This window comes from Megalopta genalis, chromosome 7, assembly GCF_051020955.1.
Source record: "Megalopta genalis isolate 19385.01 chromosome 7, iyMegGena1_principal, whole genome shotgun sequence".
In the NCBI taxonomy this organism is placed as follows: Eukaryota; Metazoa; Arthropoda; class Insecta; order Hymenoptera; family Halictidae; genus Megalopta; species Megalopta genalis.
The window spans coordinates 22,822,745-22,846,694 of record NC_135019.1 but is presented as its reverse complement, the minus strand read 5'-3'; the positions used below and the strand labels follow the sequence as shown (position 1 = coordinate 22,846,694).

The window sequence follows — 23,950 nt, the reverse complement described above, 5'->3', positions numbered from 1 at the left end:
AAAGTTTAATGTGCCAGTAAATAACGTTAACAATTTGATTATCACTTTCAACGGTTATCGAGACTGGTGATCGGACGAGTTTCGCGGAAATCGTAAAGTAAAACGTTAAGATAATTATTCAGCTTTTATAGAAAGCAGTTCTGACGGTATCTCGCGACATATATTCCGATATACTTATAAGTCGCCATTGTACGGGTTCGGCAAATAGGTAGGTGTAACGCGACATTTAAATCACTGTCATCGGTGTCGCGCTACAAGGAAGCAGTACCGTTATCTCTCTTTCTCTCTCTCTCCCTCTCTCTGCCGAATAATCGAAAGATTCTCGCGACCGCATGCATTAACATTAAAAATCGAAGACGTTAAGAGACAATGGGCATCTGGAAAAAAAATTCTTGCCACACCATCGAATCGCAATCGTGGTAATTTAATCCGCAGCTGTAACAAACCGTGAATCGGCAAAGTAGAAACGATAAGAGAACGTTTGCATCGTACGCGAGAACATGAAATTCCTCGTAATGACGCGGTCTATTATCAAAATTAGAACTGGTAAACGGGGAAACGAGGTCGAGCGCAAATGCTAAAAAAAACCCAGTTAAAAGAATTTAATGGTAATGAACTGTTTGCGACATTACGACAAGAAATCGTTGAAAATGTCACGTACTTTCTAGCCCACTTCTCTAGCCTGACGCTGACATATTTTTGTCAGTCACTCGTTTTTTTAGGAGCGACTTCAACAAAGTAAACAACTCGATTGAGTTGATTGAAGCAGCGGGGCCGAGCTCGCGAAAATCACACTGTTATTGTAGCATTTACGTATTATGGTTCATATTTTCTGTATTTACAAAACGGTTTTTAATAATTAATTCAAATTGTCATAGGTTTCATCGAGTCGTGTGGAAATATTAACGTGATAAATAGAACTATGAATGAAAAGTAAAAGTTATATTTTTGTGAAAAATGTCCGTCGTGCGAGTATTGAGGAAAATTATGATTCAATAAATCTTGTGAAATGAATGAAACACTTCTAAATAGTTGTGTTCTCCATTGTAGCATTTAATCGCATTTTTAGTCAAGAACACGCTGTGCAACTTACATTTGTAATTATTCCTTCAGGTTTTTACCATTTTATGTGTTTTTCTACAAATTCCAATCGTTGCTTCCTGTACGCGTGTTTGTTGAAGAGGAAACGCTCCTCATTTGTTTCCTCTGCACACATTTGCCCGATTGAATCAATTTACATAAAGTCTTATAAAATACGTCGGCAATACCTACTTCTTCTGCCTTTCCAACTTTAGCAGTATTATTTGCTTTCATCTCCGAGTTTGCTGTTTTCTGAAAACGTTATTGCTTTAGGATGTTCTATATTAATACGTCCTATCAATTTCCTATCTATATTAAAAATTCTGGATATTTATGCAATAGGAGCATTTTCTTTCGAAAATCGAAACATCGTTTCTTGTTCTTGTCTATTTAAATTTAATCATTTTGAGCATCATATTATAATTTGACCGCGGATTTTACGCATTTATGACAAAAATAGAGCAACGAAGACATCTGAAGAATTTAAAAACATTCTTACGTTATTTTCAATTTTTTGAAACTATTAAAGGGACGGACCAGTTTTTATTTAACTCTTGTTTCTTACAATTGATGTAACAAAATTTTATTTTGCATAAAGATCCACAGTCTGTAAATATAACAATAAATCTATCATAAATAACTTATAATTTAAGACTGTTAGCAGAGACTGTAGATCTCTATGCGAATACAAATTTTCATGAATCAGTTTACAAAAATCAGAATCAGGAAAAAGTTGAATTTATCAACTAGAAAATTTGTTTACTAATTGCAGATGCTTCCTTACATTTTAAGAATCAGGGATGGACACTATTGAAATAAAATATTATTCAAATAATTATTCAAATCAAATTTTTATTTTATTTGGTATTTGGTCTATCACTGTATTCGAAATAATGATATTTGTTCAGCAATATATTATTTTCAAATAATTTATTTTCCAAATAATTTCGTTATTTGATGTAGCAAGCAAAATAACAAATAGTAATTTTTTGAAATAATTATATTATATAAACATTTCATTGTGACGGTTTAATTCAGTTCTAGATATGTACCTTGTCTTTTAGAAATGAGAAGAAAAACTGAAATATTCAAATCACGCAAATGGAGATCCTGTGAGTCGTTTCCCGAGATTACAATATGAAATTTAGAAAGACGCTTTGCATATTTGCTTACTTTTGAACGTGAGTCGTTTAATGTCGTAACTGTTACATTTCTCAACCACGCTTTAAATCAAGATGGCTGAATGTAATAAATTAAACAAAACGGCAACAATTACGTGATGTGTTTATAAAAGCAGTTGCAAGAAACAGTCATAAAAAAGACCTGGAGATTGAAGATGATGAATTTAATTTAATAAATTCTAGAGCGGAGATAGCCGTTTTACAGTATTTTCACGATAAACGGAGACACATAAATATGTTAAAAAAACCACTTATTGGTGCAGAATGTATAACACCCCTCTTCTATCATAAGGCTCAGTTGAACGACTGTTTTCCTTTGCTACAATTATTAATAACATTGCAAGCCAATTATCAATCAGATGATACGTTTGAATATCGTGTTGTATTAAGAGCCAATAATTATTTATAATGAATATGCTTATCATGTAAAAAAACACATGTTGACGTATATATTATTTGTTATTTTGCATTACCGTTTGACATAGCGAAATTATTTGCAAATAGATCAGCTCTCAAATAATATTTCAGAATTTATTTGTATGTATGCTTATTTCAAATAAACTTATCTGTTATCTTATTTGAGGCAAGTATTTGTCGTTTTTATTTGTTTTTGTTTGAACTGAAAATAACAAAAAGTGCCCATCCCTGCTAAAAATACATAAAAACCCGCAATTTTGCTATTCGCATAAGAAATACATTTCAAAACGTGCTAACTTTTTATCCGCGACTGTGTACTTCGTTCGATGCTATTATGCAATAAACTTTTGGACCCCGACATTTTGTTTTGCGATTTATCCCCAGCATTCTCTAGTACGTAGTCTGCACGGTGCGCCTGTACTTGTGTCCTTATCTAGTCACGGAAAAATAGAAATGCCTTAAAACATACGCCGACTGGATTCCTCGTTAAACATGTCAAGCAGATAAGTAAACGCGAAACAAGCCAGGTACGCTGGACCGCGAAAGGGTTAAAATATAGAGAGGTGGGCAGGTAATTCCATGGTGGACAATGACTCATAGGACAACGGCCTTAAGACGACAAAATGTGGTAGCCTAGGGAGTAGAAACATGCAAACGCTGAGTCGCGCGAGTTCAAGATATTCCGCGCTGTGCCGGTGACGTTTCCGCGCACGGGCGTCGCTTATGCTCGAAATAAAATAGGAAAACAATGGGCCATTCGGGATTCGATAAGCCCGACGAAAATGTCTCCTCGGGTTTTTGCAAATTTTCTTCGATAGTGGCCAATGCCCCGTCGCCTCAAGGACAATTGCCGTGCGCTCAGAAACATGCTGCGGATGCACCAAAGTTCACCTTTAATCCCCCCCATCCCTCAATATCGTATTTATTTAGCGTATAATTTTTCTGTTCTGCTGCCACACGGTTCGAAAATATTTGTTACGCTTGAAATAACATCGCAGCGAAGTAAACGTTTGATTAGCATTCGATCTGCAGAATGTTGCAAGTTCGCTGCGGCGTTGATGTATTTTACAATATTGCGCAGAATGTGATAGGGTAAAATACCACGAATGTCTTCGCATGATTGACAAATTATTGAATTTATTCTCGGTAAATCTAATAATGCCTGTCCGATGATGATACATTCGCAGTATTTTAGAATTTAAGATGACATTATAGTGGCTGGACTTTTATCAACTTATAAATTCTTGTTCAAGAGAACAAAGGACATGCTTCATGTGTTCTGTAATGAAGTCGGCTGTAATGCTGGAGTTGCATTCGAAAGTAACGACAATCGGAAGTGTAACAATGCTGATTTATTCTACGCTGTCCTCAGAAATCAAGAGAGATTCTGAACGCAGAACGTGTCGTTATCTTACTTAATAAACCACCGTTTTATGAGCTTGCTTATTCGGTGTATTAAATTAAATGTTAAAACTATTGCATCGAGTCGTCAACATTCCTGCAATTAAAAAAATATTAAGGATTACTATAAACTGATGACAACAATTTTAATCGTGAAATATTCTGATTTAGAAAAATGAGAATCGTGTAGCAAATAACTGTTTTCCACTCTGCTTCATGCTTCTGTTTTATGGGCAATGATAACTGATAATTAGACTGCGGGATCATTATATAAAATAAAAATTTGCTGCAACAATCGGAAGATATAGAAACCAGATAGTAAGAATTCTGTTTTAAATTTCTTTATTTAAACAGTATAATCGCAATCGTTAAACAGATAAATGATAGCTCTTGTATTTTACTATAGATACTAGAATATTAGAATATTTAATACAGTTCTTGTATTTTAGAATTAATGAAGATAATTTTTATTTTTCCATAAAAATTTACAGTTTAATAATTTCAAGCCAGTGCAATCTGTCTGCTTCGAAAATTCTTAATGCTAGAATGTTGGATTTACTCAAACTTTACACGAATTCTACTATAATATACAGGGTGACCCATTTAAATTAATCCAGTCAAACATCTTCGAAATTCGCATATCTTCTTAACCAATGATTTTTCGCAATAAATGCCATAGTATGTTTATGAGGAGAATGATGAGCTGAATCGACGAGTATAATAAAAAATATATGATCCCATTTAAAAAAATATAGTTGACCTTTATAGGTCTTGGACGCGTTCACCTAAAAATATCAGATATCACCTAATATCAAATTACGTGCCCCCTTAAATTATTCAAATTTCGCTTGAAACATTTTTTATTATCGTTGACGGTTTCATAGATATTTGATTGGATCGAATTAAATGGATCACCCTGTATACTAAATATACAGAAATAAGACAGATACATGCAAAAAATATGTAATATATGAAACCTACGCAATGTGCAAAATATACAATAAAGAAATTATAATTTTGTAATCTTCTAATGATGAAACAAATTTCTGTCGAAGTCCCATAAATTTATCTCTTTCCTATAAACATATGTATTTGCATAAATATTCGCAGTCTTCTCACGACATTTCTATGTTTGAACGAACGTTACACAAGCATACGAATCATGGATTCGTTTGTCAATAAATTGTTATACTGTTCAAGTAGAGTTACGCCGCTACATCAACTAAACGAAGTTTCATAATGAAGTCTTTTGACGGTTAAGTCTCTTGAGATTTCAGTGGAAAGCTGCTTACTGTTGCAATGACTGGAGCGATTCCAGTAAGCTGAAATATATTCACAAGAACTTGCGAACATGTTTCATCGTCGCACAGTCGTTCGTTATTCTAACAAATAAGCTGCTTGTCTGCAAACAGCTGAAATCGATTTCTTTGTATCCACAATGGCGCGGTGGGTTAGCCACGCTGAAGAAATTTCGTCGTCGCATGGCGAGAGAGCTGCTTCACACGGAAACTCGACAGTTTCTATTTTCTAAGTCGGGAAAACGGAGAAGTGAATGTGAACCGGAGCGTAGCTCGATTTTATTCGTTGTGCAACGACGGGATTATTCGAGCACGCGAGTTCAATATTAAAAGAGCATTCGCATGGAAACCACGCGAAAAATCAATCGCTGTTCAATTTTATATAATTAATTTTGTTAAAATTTAATTTATATTTATCGAATTTACTTATTAAAAGTACGCTTGCAGTAAAAGTAAAATAATAATACTATCCATTTTTATAACTTACGTGTTTCCTGGTATTTGAAAAATTTATGCGCTCCACGGGCGCATAAAATTCATCTACTTGACGAGATCACAACGGACGAGGCTTTTGCACAATAACGAAAGAAACCTACTTATATTAACTCTAGATTTACGGAACCCGTTAAAATAACGGGATATAATAACGTCAAAATCAGAATAAATGTCTTATTGTTACTTTTATAAACTAATATAAAACAACTGCTTTTTGTGCTCCGTAAATCTAGTGATAATTAACACGAGTTTTTAAACAAAGAAATAAAAATTCCTTGCAATTTGCTGTTTCTGTTTAGCGGAATAGTGAACGTTATTTTCAAATGATGAAAGAATGCAGCTGATCCTGGATTTTGTAAGAGATTTGTGTCGTCGTTGCATAAATACGAACAAAAGGTACACGATTGGACGTTCTATTCGATGATAGTCTGGAAGAAACGTTTTATATTGAAAGACCATTATGCAATTGAGCGCAAGCTTCTATTATAATGCTAAAGTGTTCGAAATTGCTTCGATTAATGCTAACAGAATGTCGCTGATGTAGATGACCCCATTTTCTTCGCTAAACGCCAAAGTAGAGAAAGTCTTGGGCAATTTCAGAAATTTAATGAACGGTTGCTTCCCGCTTTTACATTTAGCAACCGATTTATTACCTTTTCCTTCTACCTCATGCCGTCTCACGCAAGCATTACATTTTACATGGTTGTTTGTATGAAATATTATTATTGCATCGAGTTATAGGATGTGTCGCACGAAGAATGATCGTTTACGAAATGTACAATTAAAACATTACAAATGTCTTTGCGAGTTCGATTTAAAAAAATAATAATAATAAAAATTGTGTAAATACATCAATTGCAAAAAATAGAAACTAAATAAAAAGTTAATTATTTTTTTAATCGTTTTATTAGATTGAAAATAATGCAGATACGGCATCCTTCAATTCTTTTAGTTTCTCTTCTATTTCAAATTGAAACTACTTATTTTTGTCATAAATGCATAAAATCCGCAGTCTAATAATCGCTACGCTGCAAATATTTATGTATTTGTCAGCTTGTAAAATGCAAGAAACGTGCACACTGATGAAAATTAATTCCGCTATTATTTCATACTTAGAATAAGTTTTAGTCAATGCAAGAAATGTTTTTCTTCTTCCGATGTTTCGAAAATATAAACTATAAACCGTCGACAACAATGTTCATTACTAAATATTCCGAATCGACATTTTGAAAAATGAAAATTGTGAAAGATGCAATATTGTCACTGGACTGCGAATCTTTATGCAAAATAGAAACTTCGTGCTTCAATTGTTCGAAACAGGAGTTACGTGTATTTCTCCTATCAACAGTTTTAATAGACTGAAAATAATGTAACAGCATTCATAAATTCTTCTAATGTCTTCGCTGCTCTGTGTTTCGGTTACCCATTTTTGCAATAAATGCATAAAAACCGCGGTCTAGTTATCACGTTTCGCATCATCTTTTATGCGCAACGGTCGCTGATGAAAACATTATGTTCGAACACCGCCATAAATCATACAAAAATTAATTGTATAAGGAATTTTATAATAAGGAATTTTCTAGTCAGTATAAAAAAATTTGTCGCTTCAAATATCTCTAAAACCGTAAATTTGCATAAAGATCCGCGGTCTGGCGATCATCGTACGCGAGAGATTTATTACGCAGTCCCGAAGCCTAAACCGGATACAGAAAAATGGCGCTGAACATGTTAAAGTGTGGAAACAATTTGGCAGAGCTGAACGTAAAAACGAAATCGGTTTCTGTAAAGCCACGTCGGAGAATTAACGGCACCGCGATTCGAAGCTCCTACGTTAAAAATACCGGTGTCAAAGAAGCCGCGTTTCGTGCTGTCACGCAACCGCAGGAATATTTTGCGAGGACGCTCTTGAATCGTGTAAAAATTTAATTCCGGGACCGCCACGAGCGGCGAAACGAAACAGGGGAAACGCGCGGAAGGAGAGAGGGGTGTTATCCTTCGGAACCAGGATAGAAGGGAACAGATGTAGGAAGAAAGAAAGTAGAGAAGAATCTTTAGAATCTGGTTTGCCTGATGGCGGGGTTCAGTCATCGACATTGGTCCCCGGCGTTAGCGCTGAATTCTTTCGGGCGGATAAAACGAATGAAGAAACTGTGAAAAAGAGAAAAAGAAAGAGAGAGAGAGAGAAAGAGAGAGAAGGAGACAAGGCCCTTCTCCTGGGTGGAAAGAACGGTCCGTTTGAATTCATTACCGGAGTCTGATCAGTAACCCTGAAACTCGTGGAAAACATTGGAGACAAAGGGAGGGTGAGGCAGAGAGAAAGAGAGAACGCGGCTCGAAGCGCGGATAGAGGATAGAGGACGCGAGACCAAGAGGTGTTGGTGAGGTGTTCGTGGGGGTGAACCCGGTACGAACGAATCCATGACGTGCCTCGAGGGCAGCAACCGACACGGCGAGTTGCAGTGGACGTCCTTGCTATGTTATCTTTCACTGCTCGTTCCCTTTCACTTTCAGTGTCCAGGAACCAGAAAGCCCAGACCTCCGCGGAACAAAGATACGCCTCCGTCTCGCTCCCGCCTCCTGCCTTACCCCGCCTCATTCTGCCCTACTTCTTCTCTTAATAGCGTCGGCTACCACTGCCGGCTCTATTAATTAGATATCGGGGAAACCAGGCGGCAAGACGCACTTGCCGAACGACCGAACACCTAGAGAAATTCGATTTTCAATCGTCAGGTGCCGCGTGCCGATCGTGCACCGTGCGAAGACGTTGACGTCAAACGCGTTGACTCAACCGTAATGACTACCATGATTTCGACATGATCCGGTCGCCGAGATTTAGTTCCGTTTCCTCGGTATTTCGGGATTCCAGGAATTACACAAATCTGTCTAGGAGATTTTGTATAATCTCGACGTAAATAGGACACCATGTATATCCCTTCTTAACCAGTTAGATGTTTTGGATACTCGTGATGAAGAAATATACTTTAACGAATACTCTGTACTCGTCATGAAGAAACGGCAACATTTTGAATTATTCTCGTCAAACACCGCTAACTAGTTAAAGTAAAAAGACAGGCATGAATGAAATACGGGTAAGTTTTTCGATAGGTCTAATGAATATTTCTACAGAATTCCATAAAAATCGGCGTGTATCAATCATCGGGCTTCCATTGCAAATGATAAATACGGTGGTTGCTCAATAGACAGCGAAATGTAGAGGTACAGAAACGAATTACACGATGATATTACATTATAAACCTATATTTCATTGCACCAGCAGAAATTCATTATACGAAGATGATCTCATGTTATAAGTATATATTTCACTGTGCTAGCAGATATTCGTTACGCGAAAATGTTCCAGCGTTAGAAACGCATATTTCATTGTGCGTATAGAAATTCATTATTTCGAATCATGATATCCACTTTTATAATGATTTCCCAGTACAAAATAATTTTCTATACTGTTTTAATCAATTGTTCGTTTCGTATTCTGTTGCATATAATAAGAGCGTATCCCAATGTTGAATTGAAAAAGAGAACAATTATAAAAAGAAAACGTGTGCGAAGTTTCCGTTTAATTAGTTTCATTTGCAAATCGATATGCTTGTTAAGAATTAATAATGGATTCCACCGAGCTCGGCTCAAATTGGAAAATGGTAATTTTATTTTTTTAATTTTCGTATGCAACGTTCTATTATCGCATTTCGTGAAACTTTTTCCTGAAGCATGCAAAGCATCTGAAACGCGTCTCGAAAACGCATATAGAACATACTTTCTCCATTAAACTTCGCTATTAACCTACATGAACTGATTTCTTATTTATTACTCGATCTATTAGAAACGACCGACTTCCTCGGATGATGGAACATTGTTCTTAATAAGGTTTAACAAATGCAGAGTTTTGTAAAGAACGTTCAGTATAATAATGCGCAGCGATATAGATAGTAAATGGACGGACGTCTTTACATCAAGGTACTCAATTAAACAAAAACGTTTAAAGTACTTGCATTATTTTGGTTTACTGGTTATTTTCAGCATTTTTAACACTTCTACTGTTAAGTAACTAAAAAATTTCATAGAATTAAAGTATTATATTTCATTAACTTAAAATTGAAAAATTGAGTTCTATGACATCCATTATTTTTGTAATAGATTAGTGTCAAAATTAATTTCCAAATTCAAGAAAATTATTCCGTTAGCCTTACAGTGGGGGACAAAACTGAGTGGACACCCTTTAGAACGCAATAACTTTTTTAAAACTGGACTTAAATGAATGAATATTTTTAGATGATTGAGGGACTAGTCTATTAGACAATATATAAAAATAAAATGTTTTTTTTAAATTTTGCTATTACTTGAAGTGACAAAATAAATAAAAAACTCACATTTTTTTAATTTTTTTATTCGAACGTATAACGAAAATTTAAAGAATGCATTGTTTAGCAGGCTAGTCCCTCTATAATTTGAAAAAATTCAAGTCCTCTAGTCAAGTTTTAAAAAAGTTATTGTGCTTTAAAGAGTGTCCACTCAATTTTGTGCCCGACTATACGTAGACAGGTGACTCGACAACCGAAGTGCTAACCTTTGAATAACAAAATCCGAGATCCACAGATACATGTGTAGTCCTCACGCGACAAGAGGGCATCTTTGTGTTTACATTCCTCCACTTACTAGCTGCCCCAGACTGCCGCAGCTAGTAAGAGGGGGAATGTAAACGCAAAGGTGCTTTCTTCAGACTATACGTTCAGAAACAACGAAATTGTCAAACCGATAAAATCCTACATAAAAATATGTTCCAGTGTGCATATATACGCAATCTCGAAAGACGATTTTCGAAGTAATAACATGGTTGCAAGTATTGATTAGGAAACGTAAATCATCGGCCCCTAATTGAACAATTTAGAGTGCTAAGATTCCAGTTAGGCAGTTCCAGTATACTGGCAGCACGCGCGCGAGTGCGAGATTCTTTTAAAACAACCTGCCGCGCCGCCACAACTGGGCGTTTATGCCAGTTTCGATGAATCGGTAATTAATTTAACGAGGAAATTTCGCAAGGCATGGCGCAAGCGCGGACCGGGTAAGATAAATTTTTTTCACGAGAAGAACGATGGCAGTTGCCCTATGGAAACCAGTCGCGCGGCCAGCCGATCGGTGACAAATGTAGAAAGCTGGTTGCAACTGATCCGTTACGTTGCATTTACTTCGGCGACGAGAGCCGTTTTTCGAGAGCAAACCTTTGTATCGATTCAGGGACGTATACGTGCGAGCTCAGCAATTCGTTCGTTTCGCGTAGAATTGTTTCTTCTTTCGATCGTTGCACCGCCGTATGCTCGCGATCAGGATTTCTTTCCGTCACCTAACTTTCTCCTTAATACGTAGTCGACAGAACGAGTTTGTTTCATTTTGCCGTACGTTTAAAAATACTGTCTCGCTGGAAATTATTTTAGTGTCCCGCCGCACGACTCCTGCGGCGACAGATCAATGTATCCGATATATGTAAATAATAATTTATTCGACGCGAAACTAATTAAAATTCCGCACCGTGAACGCTAGGCGACGTCGTCGTGCATTTCCAGCAGATTCGACTGGCAAACAAAGGGCAGCATATCACGATAAACTTTAATATAGGATTCGGTAACTTTTAACTGACGAAGCTAGTGCAGATGATAAGTTTTTAGTCAATTCATTTGCATTTATTTATGTGTACTGACGTTTTGAAAATTGTTGGTGTATACTAATTTTTGTCCCGGTAAACGGTTTACCGATTTTTGGTACTCTCATCTGGGTAGGAAAAATAGTATGTCTGGATAAAGTCCACGTATAGGCAGCGATCCAATTATATAACGTCGGTCCTTATCACATAAACGAATGAACGTTAGCGGAGAGAATTAATGGATGGCCTCTTGTTAGCCAAATGATCCGATTATGGGATTTCGTTCTCTGGTTCATTTCGAAGGGGCACAAATCACTTCGATCCATTTTCTCAAAAGGTGATTCGTGTTATGTTAAAAAAGAACGATTAAAAATCGTAGGGTAAAGTAATCAAAGATCGAATTTCGAAACAGATTTGAGCGTTTGTTATTTCAGAACTTCGTGTTCTGCGACGATAATCAAATGAAATATGTGGCATAGTCGGATGCTGACCAAACTGCATCGATTCCTAAAATTCATTTGTGCTTTGACCATTGTAATGTTTCATAAATTTTGCATTCGTTAAATCTTTCGATTGCCCTATATTTCGTCAACTCGATTTGACCATAAATGTATACTTCCAAACTTCTCCGACGTCTAATGAATTCACGTGTTGGTTACAGTTATTATAGAACACTAAATGTACGTGGACGTGTGATTAGTGTGTAATACCGGACATTTTCGGTTTCAGCCCGATTGACAGGATGTCAAAAAATCAGCAACAAAATGGAATGATACCAGGCGGTGGAGCGGACGATTTTTCAGACGGCGAGAGCACCCCACTGACTCAGGACTATGGCGACAGGTATGTATCCTTCGAAGAGACTTCGGTATGTAATCGAACATTGTATGTTCTTTTGCTGCTTTAAAATAAGAAGGGAAGGCGGCGTGGTCATTATTTGCTCCCCGAATCGACTCGCATTCCACAATAACTTGCTGGTTTTGCGTAAAAATGCTGCTCCGCTTCTTGTTCTAGCCAGTTTTGTAATTGGCAGTCCATTCCAGCCAGTTTTATTCGTTTCATAATACGTACTATAACCATGCACGGTAAAGTATTACTATAACTCTTAATTCCAAAGAAATTTAATCCTTTGCACTCGAAGCTATTTTAATTTCGAATTCAAAATTGTTTCTCTGACTTACAGTATTTCCATTTTGTGTTACTTAAGTGCATATATATGAAATTGAATTTTGTGACTCGTGCAACAATTACTTTTAACAGTTTTTAAAATATAAACTAATTTGATAATGTTAAAATTAACTTTAAATGTTATGCAACGATTTTAAGCGGTGAGTCGGAGTCACCAGTCGAATGCAAAGTTAGGGTTAATATTGAATTTATCTTCGCATGCCTGCAACATCGAATTTCATTTTAAAACGTAGAACTTTTTAAATGAAAGAAATATTTCTTTTATGTGCCAAAAGATTCGATGTGATAAAAATCAAATAAAAATATTATTCATTAACTTATAGTTTAGAAATTTGCGTATACTATATAAGTGCAGAAAGATTTTTATCGTTTAACTTTTATGAAATTTTTATCGAATATTAACACTAACCGTACCGTCGCCGGTCAAATGACCGATTCAACAGATTTCATCCCACGAGTATTGAAATCAAAAAGACACGTCTACTAGAAATCATTAAATAAATTTATTCATTCTAACATATATTGACATGAAAATTGCGAAAATCTAAGAAAATTTGATCTCATAATTTTTATAAGGCTTAAAAGTTTCAAAAAACGAGCAAATTTTAGCTCACTTTGGATCGTTACAAATCATGCTCCTAATTCATTCGCATAAACATCCGCTGCCTAAATGCGGGAAAGCATTATATCAGCTGAAAGCAGTGTGATCAACGAGGTGTGAATACTTTCTTCTGCATTCATTCCGTATTCCGAGTATCCACCTTACCGATTAATTACTAGCCACTGTTCTAATTATAAATTGTTGTACTACTTTGACGTGAATCGTGTTTGTCGTTGCAGTCAGAGGACTGTCGTGGAAACGAAAGGATGGGACGTGTTCCGGAATCCACCGCCGAAAATCGATTCCGGCTCGATGGCGAATCAAAGATGCCTCGAGATGACGGTACAGATCACGAAAGTCGTTGTATACTTCTTAGTTTTTGTGATAGTGTTAGGAAGCAGTGCAGTTGCAAAAGGAACAATTTTATTCATGACGTCGCAGCTCAGATCCAATCGCTCGATTGATTATTGCAATAGGCAGTTAGGTAAGTGATTGAAAAATTTTCAAAAAGTCAGTCGCAACACGACATAGACGCAAACGGGAGATAAATTAATACTGGAAACGTTCGTTATCTAATTATACGAACGCGCGGCGCGATGAAATATGCCACCGGGAAAAAGTTTCGCGCGTCGGTGCACTTGGCGAGCACACTCTTATTGCCAGTTTTAGAGAAAGAGAAACGCATAATAAATCCGCGATGTCCGTACGAAAGTTAAATTTTCGCTCTACTTAGAAATTATCGGTAAAAACTGGGACGACCGGTCTGTTCGTTTCGAACGCTCTGGCAGGATTATAATTTATATGTGTAAAGCAAACCGTCGAAACCCGTGCAACGTAATGTTAAAAGTGGATCGTTCTCGTAACATAGTTACGACGAAGTGTTTTTTGCCGCGAGCGTGTACCTACGCTTCACGGTGGAAGCAAAGAGAGAAAGTACGTGAAAACAGGTTGAAACACCGTGCGATATGTTGACCATCCAAGCGAAGTTCTAGAAAAATAAACTCCGGATGAAAGTAAATTCAGTAAATCCGCCTCGTTTTTATAGTTGTTGACAATCGGCAATTATAAAAACGAGCCGCGAGGCTCGAATAATCGCATCTCCTCTCTCCAAATTGTTCATTTTGTTTACAATTTGAAGAACAACTGGAGAGAATTTACTGTATAACTTTGCAGCTATCTACGGGTAGGAAAGACCGATGACGGTTGTAACACGGGGACGATAGTACACGTTAAATATCTCAAAATATACGATAGGTATTATTAGACGGTTCATATATATAATGTCAAATGACATTTGGAACACACTCATTTATCATACTTAGGTAAATAGGAAATATACATTTGCATAAGGAAGAAAATGATTTCTCGGCACCTAAACGCTTACTTTCCTTACTGTTTTAACATCGTGATAAACTGCGTTTTTAGTAAATATGTTCTTTCTTCTTGTTTTAAATCTCTAATTTCATATGTTTTAAAAAAATACTGATAGTTACTTTGCATTAATAAGCGTATCATATATAACAATTTATAATTAAAGTTTGAAAGTGCGGTCGGGAATGATTATAACTCAATTGTTAGAAATTCCTACGCCCATGTTTCTTCATGGTATAATTTAAATAAGTACCTATATTTATTAGGTACTTATTTAGGTCAATTAATAAATTTAAACATAATTTTATATTTTAATAAATTTAGCTATTATTTAATATCGTAATTAAACTTTTAGAATGTCTCGTATAAAAATTAGAAAAACTAGCAAAGGAATCATGGATATAAAAGCATACGAAAATGGTGAGGAACCTTATAGCACAAGCAAATTTAATGTAAAATGGGTCTAATGTTGTGGCTGTAGTGACTGGGCACCTAAAGAATGCCATGCTGTGTTACAACCGACCCGAAGTCGGGGTTGGTTGTAACGTTTTATCCGCTTCCGATGTTTTAATAATAACTTGGATATTTTTTAATGTACAAGAAAATCACTGTAACTGAATAATCTCAGATAAGTAGGTAAGAGGTTCGTACAATAATTGTACGTATTGTATGTGTTGTAAATACAATAATTTATGTGTAATCCTGTTCTAAAATCGGAATGTTACAACCATCATCGACTTTTCCTATGCGCCATCTGCAACAGTTCTTTTCACAGCGGATTAATTAATCGCAAACGTTAGCGCATGTCGCGGTGGAAAGATGTAGCCGTGTTTGAACTTTGAACTTATGAACATGAAAAGTGTGAATTCTCAATACCTGCGGTAAAATGATTTCACGATCAGTTTTTATGAAACTCGGCTATGAAACATTTTCGTACGAATTATTAAAAAAACATGCACATTTCAAGTAAATTGATGCTTGAAAATATTTATTTGCGTAAAAATATTGATGTCGATTAAAGTTAATTGGCAATCGAACAATCACGTCCACGTGTTTGTGCTAGTTAAAACAGAGACCGCACCGATGGTATTTCGTTTATTTAGATATCTTGTTTCTTTGAATGAACTTTTAATTATTTCTACGAAATAAGAAACAATTGAACTCTTGCGTTACATTGCAAAATTCCGAAACACGATATCGAATTTAAAAGCAATTACGAGCAGATTTTAACATTCTATAAGCACGGACGGTGATTGATTTATTTCCCAGCGGTCTGGTGATTACCGAATACTGTGACAGCTGTATTTTTCAAACTACGAAACGTTGACCGGACACATTAGTTCCTGGTGACATCGACTTTTCCGGGCGCAATGTGTTACAAATTACGTGATTGTTTCGTGCGACAGGTCGGGAGAAACAATTTATAGCAACGCTGCCAGAAGAAGAGAGGATAGCGTGGATCTGGTGCATCATAATCGCGTTCGCCGTGCCAGAGTTCGGCACGTTGATCCGCAGCATTCGAATATGCATCTTCAAGTCGTGGAAGAAACCACCGCCTTCTCATTTCCTTATCGTTTTCCTCATGGAGACCTTTCACGTGGTCGGGCTGGCACTAATGTTTATGGCAGTGCTTCCTGATTTGGATGTCGTCAAAGGTGCGATGCTGACGAACTGCGTGTGCTTCGTACCTGGACTGCTAGGTAAGGAACGCTGGCCGACGATAATTAAAACATTAAACGTTTCGTCAGTCATTTTTAATCGCACCAAGCTCCATCAAATTGGATACAACTAATTTCGCAATTAGCGAAATCGAATGAATGCTAACCGACTCGGTGATAACTTGACACTTTGTCGATGTTTCTCACACGTTCTCCAGAATTAGCTGCACCGAGTATCCTTCTGCCGTTTTCATTCAGTTTTGTTTTACATTTCGATTCGACCGACTGCATTTTACTCGTGGTCTCATATTTTAAAGGCATAAAATAAAGCAAAATGAAGTAAAGGCATACAAAGATTTTATACGTTGTAAAATACATAGTGGATCATTTTCTCCAGAAGACTGCCAACAAATTTTTTATGAATCCGTTACTCTTGTAAATAATAATAACATGTGTAGCAAATTACAATACAATCGTAAAAAGATAAAAAGGATTTCATGCTTTATGAAAATAGATTCTGAAAGTGACTTCTTCGTCCACGACTGAAATTTTCATTACAATTGCGTAGTTTGTTATAATAATTTATTAGGAAAATTCTCAAATCTTGTTTAAGGCTTGCTCGTGTTTGTAAGTTTGTTTCGCTGTTTGTTATAATAATTTATTAGGAAAATTCTCAAATCTTGTTTAAGGCTTGCTCGTGTTTGTAAGTTTGTTTCGCTGTTTGTTATAATAATTTATTAGGAAAATTCTCAGATCTTGTTTAAGGCTTGCTCGTGTTTGTAAGTTTGTTTCGCTGTTTGTTATAATAATTTAGTAGGAAAATTCTCAAATCTTGTTTAAGGCTTGCTCGTGTTTGTAAGTCTGTTTCGCTGGAAGTTAGAATAAATGTTTGACATCGTGTCTTTGCGATCAGCGGTTATTTGACAATACGATAAGTGCGTATAGAAAATACAATTTATCATCTAAGAGTACAATAGAGATATCCGATCTCCATTGAAGGTAAGATACGATGGAAGTTCGAAAATATTTGCGTCATTGGTGTGCCACTGGAAACGAAGACAGTGAGCCGATTGCGGATTTTATGCATTCGTGATAAAAAATATGCGTGAATTAGGTAACCTCGAATTAATTTGAGACGTGGATAAATTTGTTTCTTCAAGGGCTACTGTCTCGGAATAAAAACAAAGACGAGTCGAAAAGATTTGTGTTGGTGCTGATCGATATTGCCGCGCTCGCAGCCCAAGGAACAAGTTTCTTCCTCTGGCCGTTATTGGATAGCTCGCGACCATCTCTATGGCTGATACCACCGGCGCTGTTCCTGGTCTCCTGCGGATGGTGGGAAAATTACATTTCCATGCAGAGTCCAATCGGTAAGTAATATCGTATCGATAAAAAGACCGTGAAACCGCAACTATTGTCCGCGGGACCGTTGATGAAACGCGATGGAGAGCGTTTGTCTCTCAGCGCGGGGGGTCGTAGAAACATTATGAAACTACTATAGTCCGGATCCCGTAGAGTTTTAAAGTTTAATGACACGAAGCATGTGAAATCATCTGTAATGTTCGCTTCCGTTTTCCTTCTCTTGTGGCTTAGTTATTCTTGGAGACGTTAGACCACTTTCGTTAAAGGCCGGTCCCTGCGGTCGACAGACAATACGCGTGTGCAAAGCACCGTGATTTAACCTTTGAGATACCAATACCAGCCGGTATTTCGCGGCAACTTTCTGGATGCTAATCGAAACGAGCGTGAACACCGCTTTCAACATTTTCATCAAGCCAGGGGTTTCAACGCGTCGCACAGTGAAATGTTTACCCGATTTCGTCGGGCAAAATTAATTTCCAAACTTGACTTGTCTAAAAAATATCTACCAATTTATTTAGAGAATTTTAACTTTAGTATTTCAACTGTAGTATTATAAACAAATAAGAATTTTTATTAAATAATCAAAATATTATTTTTATTATTTAACGGACTCAAAACGTGTTTATTTATTTATTTATGATATTTTAACATAGCGGGAGCAATTTTAAACATTAAGAAACAAATATTATTATTATTATTATTTGCATTGTGTGAAGGATATGAAATGATTGAAAAATATGTAAAAGAAATCGAAAAACGATCAAGAGCAGCTTAAACATCACGAAAAAATATGTGATATCATTAACAAGTATTGAAAACTGTTTGAAATTTGTGCAGCGTAACATACTAGCTACACAACACTGAATACACTTGTGGATATTTTAAGATAATTGGCTAATTGTTTTAACGCAATGAAATCCATTATAGCGGAAACGTGTTCTTTTCAATCTTTTCACCAGTGCTGGGGAGAAATAGATTTTTGAAATAGTAAATGGACTATAAACATTTGTATCTTCTCGTGTTATACGAAATGGCAAATAAACTGTTTTCGAAATAGTAATTACATATATTACATACTATTTCAAGGAAAGTATATTTGCCAAATTCTGTATTACGTGAGGAGATATGATCTATTTCAAAAATCTATTTTTCCCCAGCACTGCTTTTCACACATTCTGCACTCTGTACAATTTAGTCACCGATGCTCGTCAGTTACGAGTATCGTTTGTTTCGAAGAACCTTGTCCGTCTAGTGTTCGGTGTTAATGGAATGGTATCGTCGCCGTTTTTCTTTGCAGGGTTCGTTCGGTCGCTGGGAAGAGTGAAGAAGGAATTGAAACTGACACGATACTTCACCTACATGTTCATATCCGTTTGGAAGATCGTGGCTTTCTTTATCAGCACGCTGCTAATACTTTACATGAAAGGTGATACCGTCGGACACTTGTTCACGATGTTAAGCAGCGCCTTCGGGAGCCATCAGATTACTGTGTCGCAAGTGCGATTCGACACGTCCAGTAGGATCACTGATATTGCGGACGTGTTGGAAACCGGCGAGAAAATACTGCGACCGGCGGACACGATCACTCCAATTTACGTTCTGCTATTGCAAATATTCGGCGCTTACTTCGCATACATTTTTGGTAAATGCATTTCACTAATTGAACCCTTGTTCAATGTTTGATATCCGATCTGGCCGACACACTTTCATTTCGCGCGTATACAAATTACGCGGTTGAATTCATCTCGAAAGTCAATAAAACTTTTATAAACCGCAGTTAAAGCACGAAATAAATATTTTATTTTGATAACGTAAAACATAAAATAAAATAGTCTTTTGGTAATCTAAAGTTAAATCTCATGAAAACAGATATTTCATCTTGATGATCTAAAACACAAAATAAAATAGTTTTTATTTTAATAACATAAAGACATAAAAACAAATGAAATTTATCGTCTTTTTAAATACAGCTATTCGCATGTAACAAAGTGCATTTTTTATGTACATTTATAATGCAGAGTACATACTTCGTTCGTTTTAGATTACCAAAATAAATTTTTCATTATGATTTAGTAAAGTAAAATTATTGAAGTTGTGAAATGTTTATTTTTAATTCAGCTATTGATTCCATCTGCGGTGAATAAAACTACTGCAATTAACGAATGAGTCCGAAAATACAAAAGAATTCGTTCTAAACGGTAATGCGACGAGAGAACTGTAAATGTGACCGACGTTTCACGATTTCCAGGAAAATTCGCCTGCAAAATTCTGATCCAGGGATTCAGTTATGCGTTCCCTGTGAATCTGACGATACCGGTGTCGATCTCGTTATTGATCGCCGCCTGCGGTTTACGAAACGGCGATCCCTGCTTCTTCCACGGCACAATTCCGGATTATCTGTTCTACGAGTCGCCGCCCTTGTACTTCCTCAATGATTTCGTGTCGAAACAATACGCCTGGGTATGGCTGCTGTGGCTGCTGTCACAAACATGGATCACTCTACACGTATGGACACCGAAGTGCGAACGTCTGGCTGCCACGGAGAAGCTATTCGTGGTGCCTATGTACGATTCCCTGCTGATCGATCAGTCGATGGGTCTGAATAGGAAACGAGACGATCAACCGGAAGTGAAAGTCGAGGTACATAACTTCCATTGTTGCACCTGGAAGGAACGTCCGCTTCAAAATTGCCCGCTGTTTCCTAGCTGTTAGAAAATCAGTGAAAACCCTCGTTAGTCTCGTGATAAATTCTGTTATCCTTTCTATCACATTGTGATTTTTCTTGAACTCTCGTTTGAGGTCTTTGACGGTCCTATGATACCGTTTAATTCAATGTACAGTTTTGATGTTTCTCAATTGCCTCGATCCTCTATAGCTCGAATTATTAATGTGGGTTTAAAATAATTTATATAACTTAGACCTACTACATGTCAGTTTATAACTTTATTTATTTGAACGTATAATTATAAAGAGAAAGAATAAACCGAAATACTCTTACCACGGTGTAACTAAAGATAAAGTTACATAGAGCTATAAAAGGTACTTATATATTTTATCCACTGTCAGACTTTCGAAAATCCAGATTTAGTAACCGAGAACGTCTAAATACATCTTTCAACGATAATTTAATTTTAAAGGATGCTAACTTTCCTTTAGATACAGCGAAGTGATTAAAACTTCTACCTACTAACAGGCATCGGGCAGCTAATATGTAATAATTTTCTATTTAGGGTAGATGTCTCAGTTTCCAAGGTCTATTATCAATTTCCGCGCCCCTGGATTAAAAACGTATAGAAAAGAAAAATTTTATATACAAATTGATGATCTATATTTTTGTATTATGTTTATAAATCAGCGTGTAAGATTCAGATAGAGGGATCAATTTACATACAAAACTTTTCTTTTTCTATACGTTTTTAATCCGGGGACATGGAAATTAGAAATAGACGCGGAAACTGGGACATCTGTCTGGGACATCCTTTTCAAATTTTAAATTGAAATTATCAGACATTGTCAAATAAATAACGTTTGGAATTTCCGAATGAAAATCTTACGAGGATTAAAAACAAATCTCAATTAACAATCTCTTTCTAACAAATAACGAAGCGGTTCTTTCTGAAACTTTTCGAATAATTTGTCTCATATCTACGAAATGTTTGGTAATTTTTTCATCGGAAAGTACGTGATAGAAGTGGAAATAAGTTCCGAAACCATAAAGATAAGATACAAAATTGTCGAGACGATATTATCTTGTGGAGAAAGGTGTAGAGAAGCTCGACCCGCAAAGCCATTGAACCGTGTCCAATATCAGCTTAGAGGAACTGATCGAATTAGGTTCATCGACGGTCCATCCCAACGAGAAAAACGTAGTCACTTTTGTGCGAAAACCTTAAAATGATGCTTTCTGCCGAACAGGATCTCGCGGAGATAGAGAAGGAAAAGGGAGATGGAGATTACGAAACCATATACGAGCGTACTGACGGCTCAACTACACCCCCGTCGGCCGTAAAAAGCAGCGATCACGTAACTAGGATCTATGCCTGCGCGACGATGTGGCACGAGAACAAAGAGGAAATGATGGAGTTCTTAAAGAGTATTCTGCGCCTGGACGAGGATCAATGCGCGCGGCGTGTCACCCAAAAATATTTGAAGGTTGTCGACCCGGATTACTACGAATTCGAAAGTAAGTCAGCCAGCCTTTCTACGGATTCTTAACTCGAACTGATCCGCGGGCAAACGGATTTTACAAATATCCAGCCAGCATAGTTCTCTGCATAAAATGTGCAATGCGTTGAAAGAACGACGAGACCGAAACACGCAGAACCCTCGATCTTTGACCTTTGGTTGAACGAAACACGTTTAGTAGAAATATTACGAAACAAGGAAAATTTGTTTACCAGATGATGCAGAAATTCTTCGTGCCTTTTTATCGATTTTTATCATTTCGTTAGATTTTCGCAAAATTCCTTCGATTTTCTCTTCGATCCTTCTTCGAATCCTTCTCTTTTTCACAATGGTTCGTATATTCTGCTGCAAACGTTCGTGCATTATTTTCGTTGATGTTTCAAATTTCGTAACAATTAGAAATTAATTACGAAATAAATTATTCACGGTAATTAGTGAGCACTTAGAAAAATGTTAATCGCCCGTTCTTGAGATGCTGTTGCTGAAATATTTCACGTATCTTTGCTGTTGCGATTTTATATGGGGTTAAAGAACGGTTACTGCGTCCGCGATCCGTTTGCACAGGTGTGTACGTGACGCGAATCCGTTTTCTTTTTTCCAGCGCATATATTTTTCGACGATGCGTTCGAGCTGTCGGACCACAACGAGGACGAGTTGCAGGTGAACAGATTCGTGAAATTGTTGGTGGGCACCTTGGACGAGGCCGCGTCGGATGTTCATCAAACGAGAATGCACGTCAGAGCCGCGAAGAAGTATCCGACTCCTTATGGTGGAAGACTGGTATGGACGTTGCCCGGCAAAACGAAAATGATTGCCCATCTGAAAGATAAGAGCAAAATTCGTCACAGGAAACGCTGGAGCCAGGTATAGTGTTCGTTTCTTCCTACTCGCTGGATGCAGGGGTTTATGGAAATACAGAATTTTATGAATTCTAAGTCGCGAGAGCGGGATCGAATACAAATGTGCTATGATTTTACTCGTATTTTCATTAGCAAGAAAATCGAAAACCGTGTTATACTTTCAATCGTGGCTCCATTCTACTTAAAATTACATCAAGACTGTGTACGATAACCCGTTAGGTTAAAAATTATACAACAGTTCTCCATCTCTCCTGGACTTTCGAATAGAAACGTAATAAACTTTTTAACAAATTTCCAAATTAACGAATAAAATTTTATTCGACATTATCGATTAAATATCCAATCGAATAAAAATGTATATAGATGAAAGAAGAATTCATTTATTCGAATAAATAAATAGAACAATTTATGATGAATAAATAGATAGAATAATTTATGATGAATAATTCTTTATTTATAACGTATAATGAATAATCGTTATTTAAATAAAATATTAGACAAAATTTGGATAATTATCGTCGATAAATATTTATTTGAAACAGTTCAATAACTGTACACTCTGTCACGAGTGTACAGTGTACAAACCAATGAGCATTCTAGGATTATAAATATCTGTTGTAATATCCATGCATTAATAATTGTTCGATCAGTACGGAAAACCCAGTACTGTAAGTTGAAGGAACTCGTAACAGAAAGATCAAGCATGAAAGCGATCCTGTAGCATCTAGAAAAAATGTTAAAAATCGTTTTCCTCCCGGATTAAACAAAGGAAATATATGAGCCGCGCAAATAATTATATTTTGTATGAATTTGTTTTCTTCAGGTCATGTATATGTACTACTTGCTTGGACATCGGCTGATGGAGTTACCAATCAGTGTTGATCGCAAAGAAGTGATTGCGGAGAATACTTACTTATTGACACTTGACGGTGATATCGATTTCCAACCGGCAGCCGTGAAATTGCTCGTCGACTTGATGAAAAAGAATAAAAATCTTGGTGCAGCTTGCGGTCGTATTCATCCCGTTGGTTCAGGTCGGTCCTGTTGAAAAAAAAACATTAATAGATAATTTACAATTAACTGTAACGATCCAGTGAGGAGATAAACTTTAGCGAAGCCATACACAAAGGAACTCTTTGCGGGCCGGACTTAATAGAAATCCTCTTAGTACGAAGGATTTTCGTGACTTGGGCGAGTTTG

General features: G+C 36.6%; 1 protein-coding gene across 10 annotated transcripts in view; it reads left to right on the top strand.

Annotated features, from left to right (window-relative positions):
• Positions 1-23,950, top strand: part of kkv (hyaluronan synthase-like protein kkv) — a 51,900-nt gene that overhangs the window by 9,160 nt on the left and 18,790 nt on the right. For all 10 annotated transcript variants that reach the window (XM_076523966.1, XM_076523961.1, XM_076523960.1 and 7 more), the window contains exons 2-10: positions 12,255-12,368; positions 13,554-13,798; positions 16,092-16,385; positions 17,504-17,713; positions 19,003-19,347; positions 19,954-20,345; positions 21,621-21,888; positions 22,492-22,754; positions 23,574-23,784. In XM_076523966.1, coding sequence (XP_076380081.1) covers positions 12,268-12,368; positions 13,554-13,798; positions 16,092-16,385; positions 17,504-17,713; positions 19,003-19,347; positions 19,954-20,345; positions 21,621-21,888; positions 22,492-22,754; positions 23,574-23,784 — 2,329 coding nt within the window. In that variant the 5' untranslated portion in view covers positions 12,255-12,267. The remainder of the gene's footprint in view (positions 1-12,254; positions 12,369-13,553; positions 13,799-16,091; positions 16,386-17,503; positions 17,714-19,002; positions 19,348-19,953; positions 20,346-21,620; positions 21,889-22,491; positions 22,755-23,573; positions 23,785-23,950) is intronic.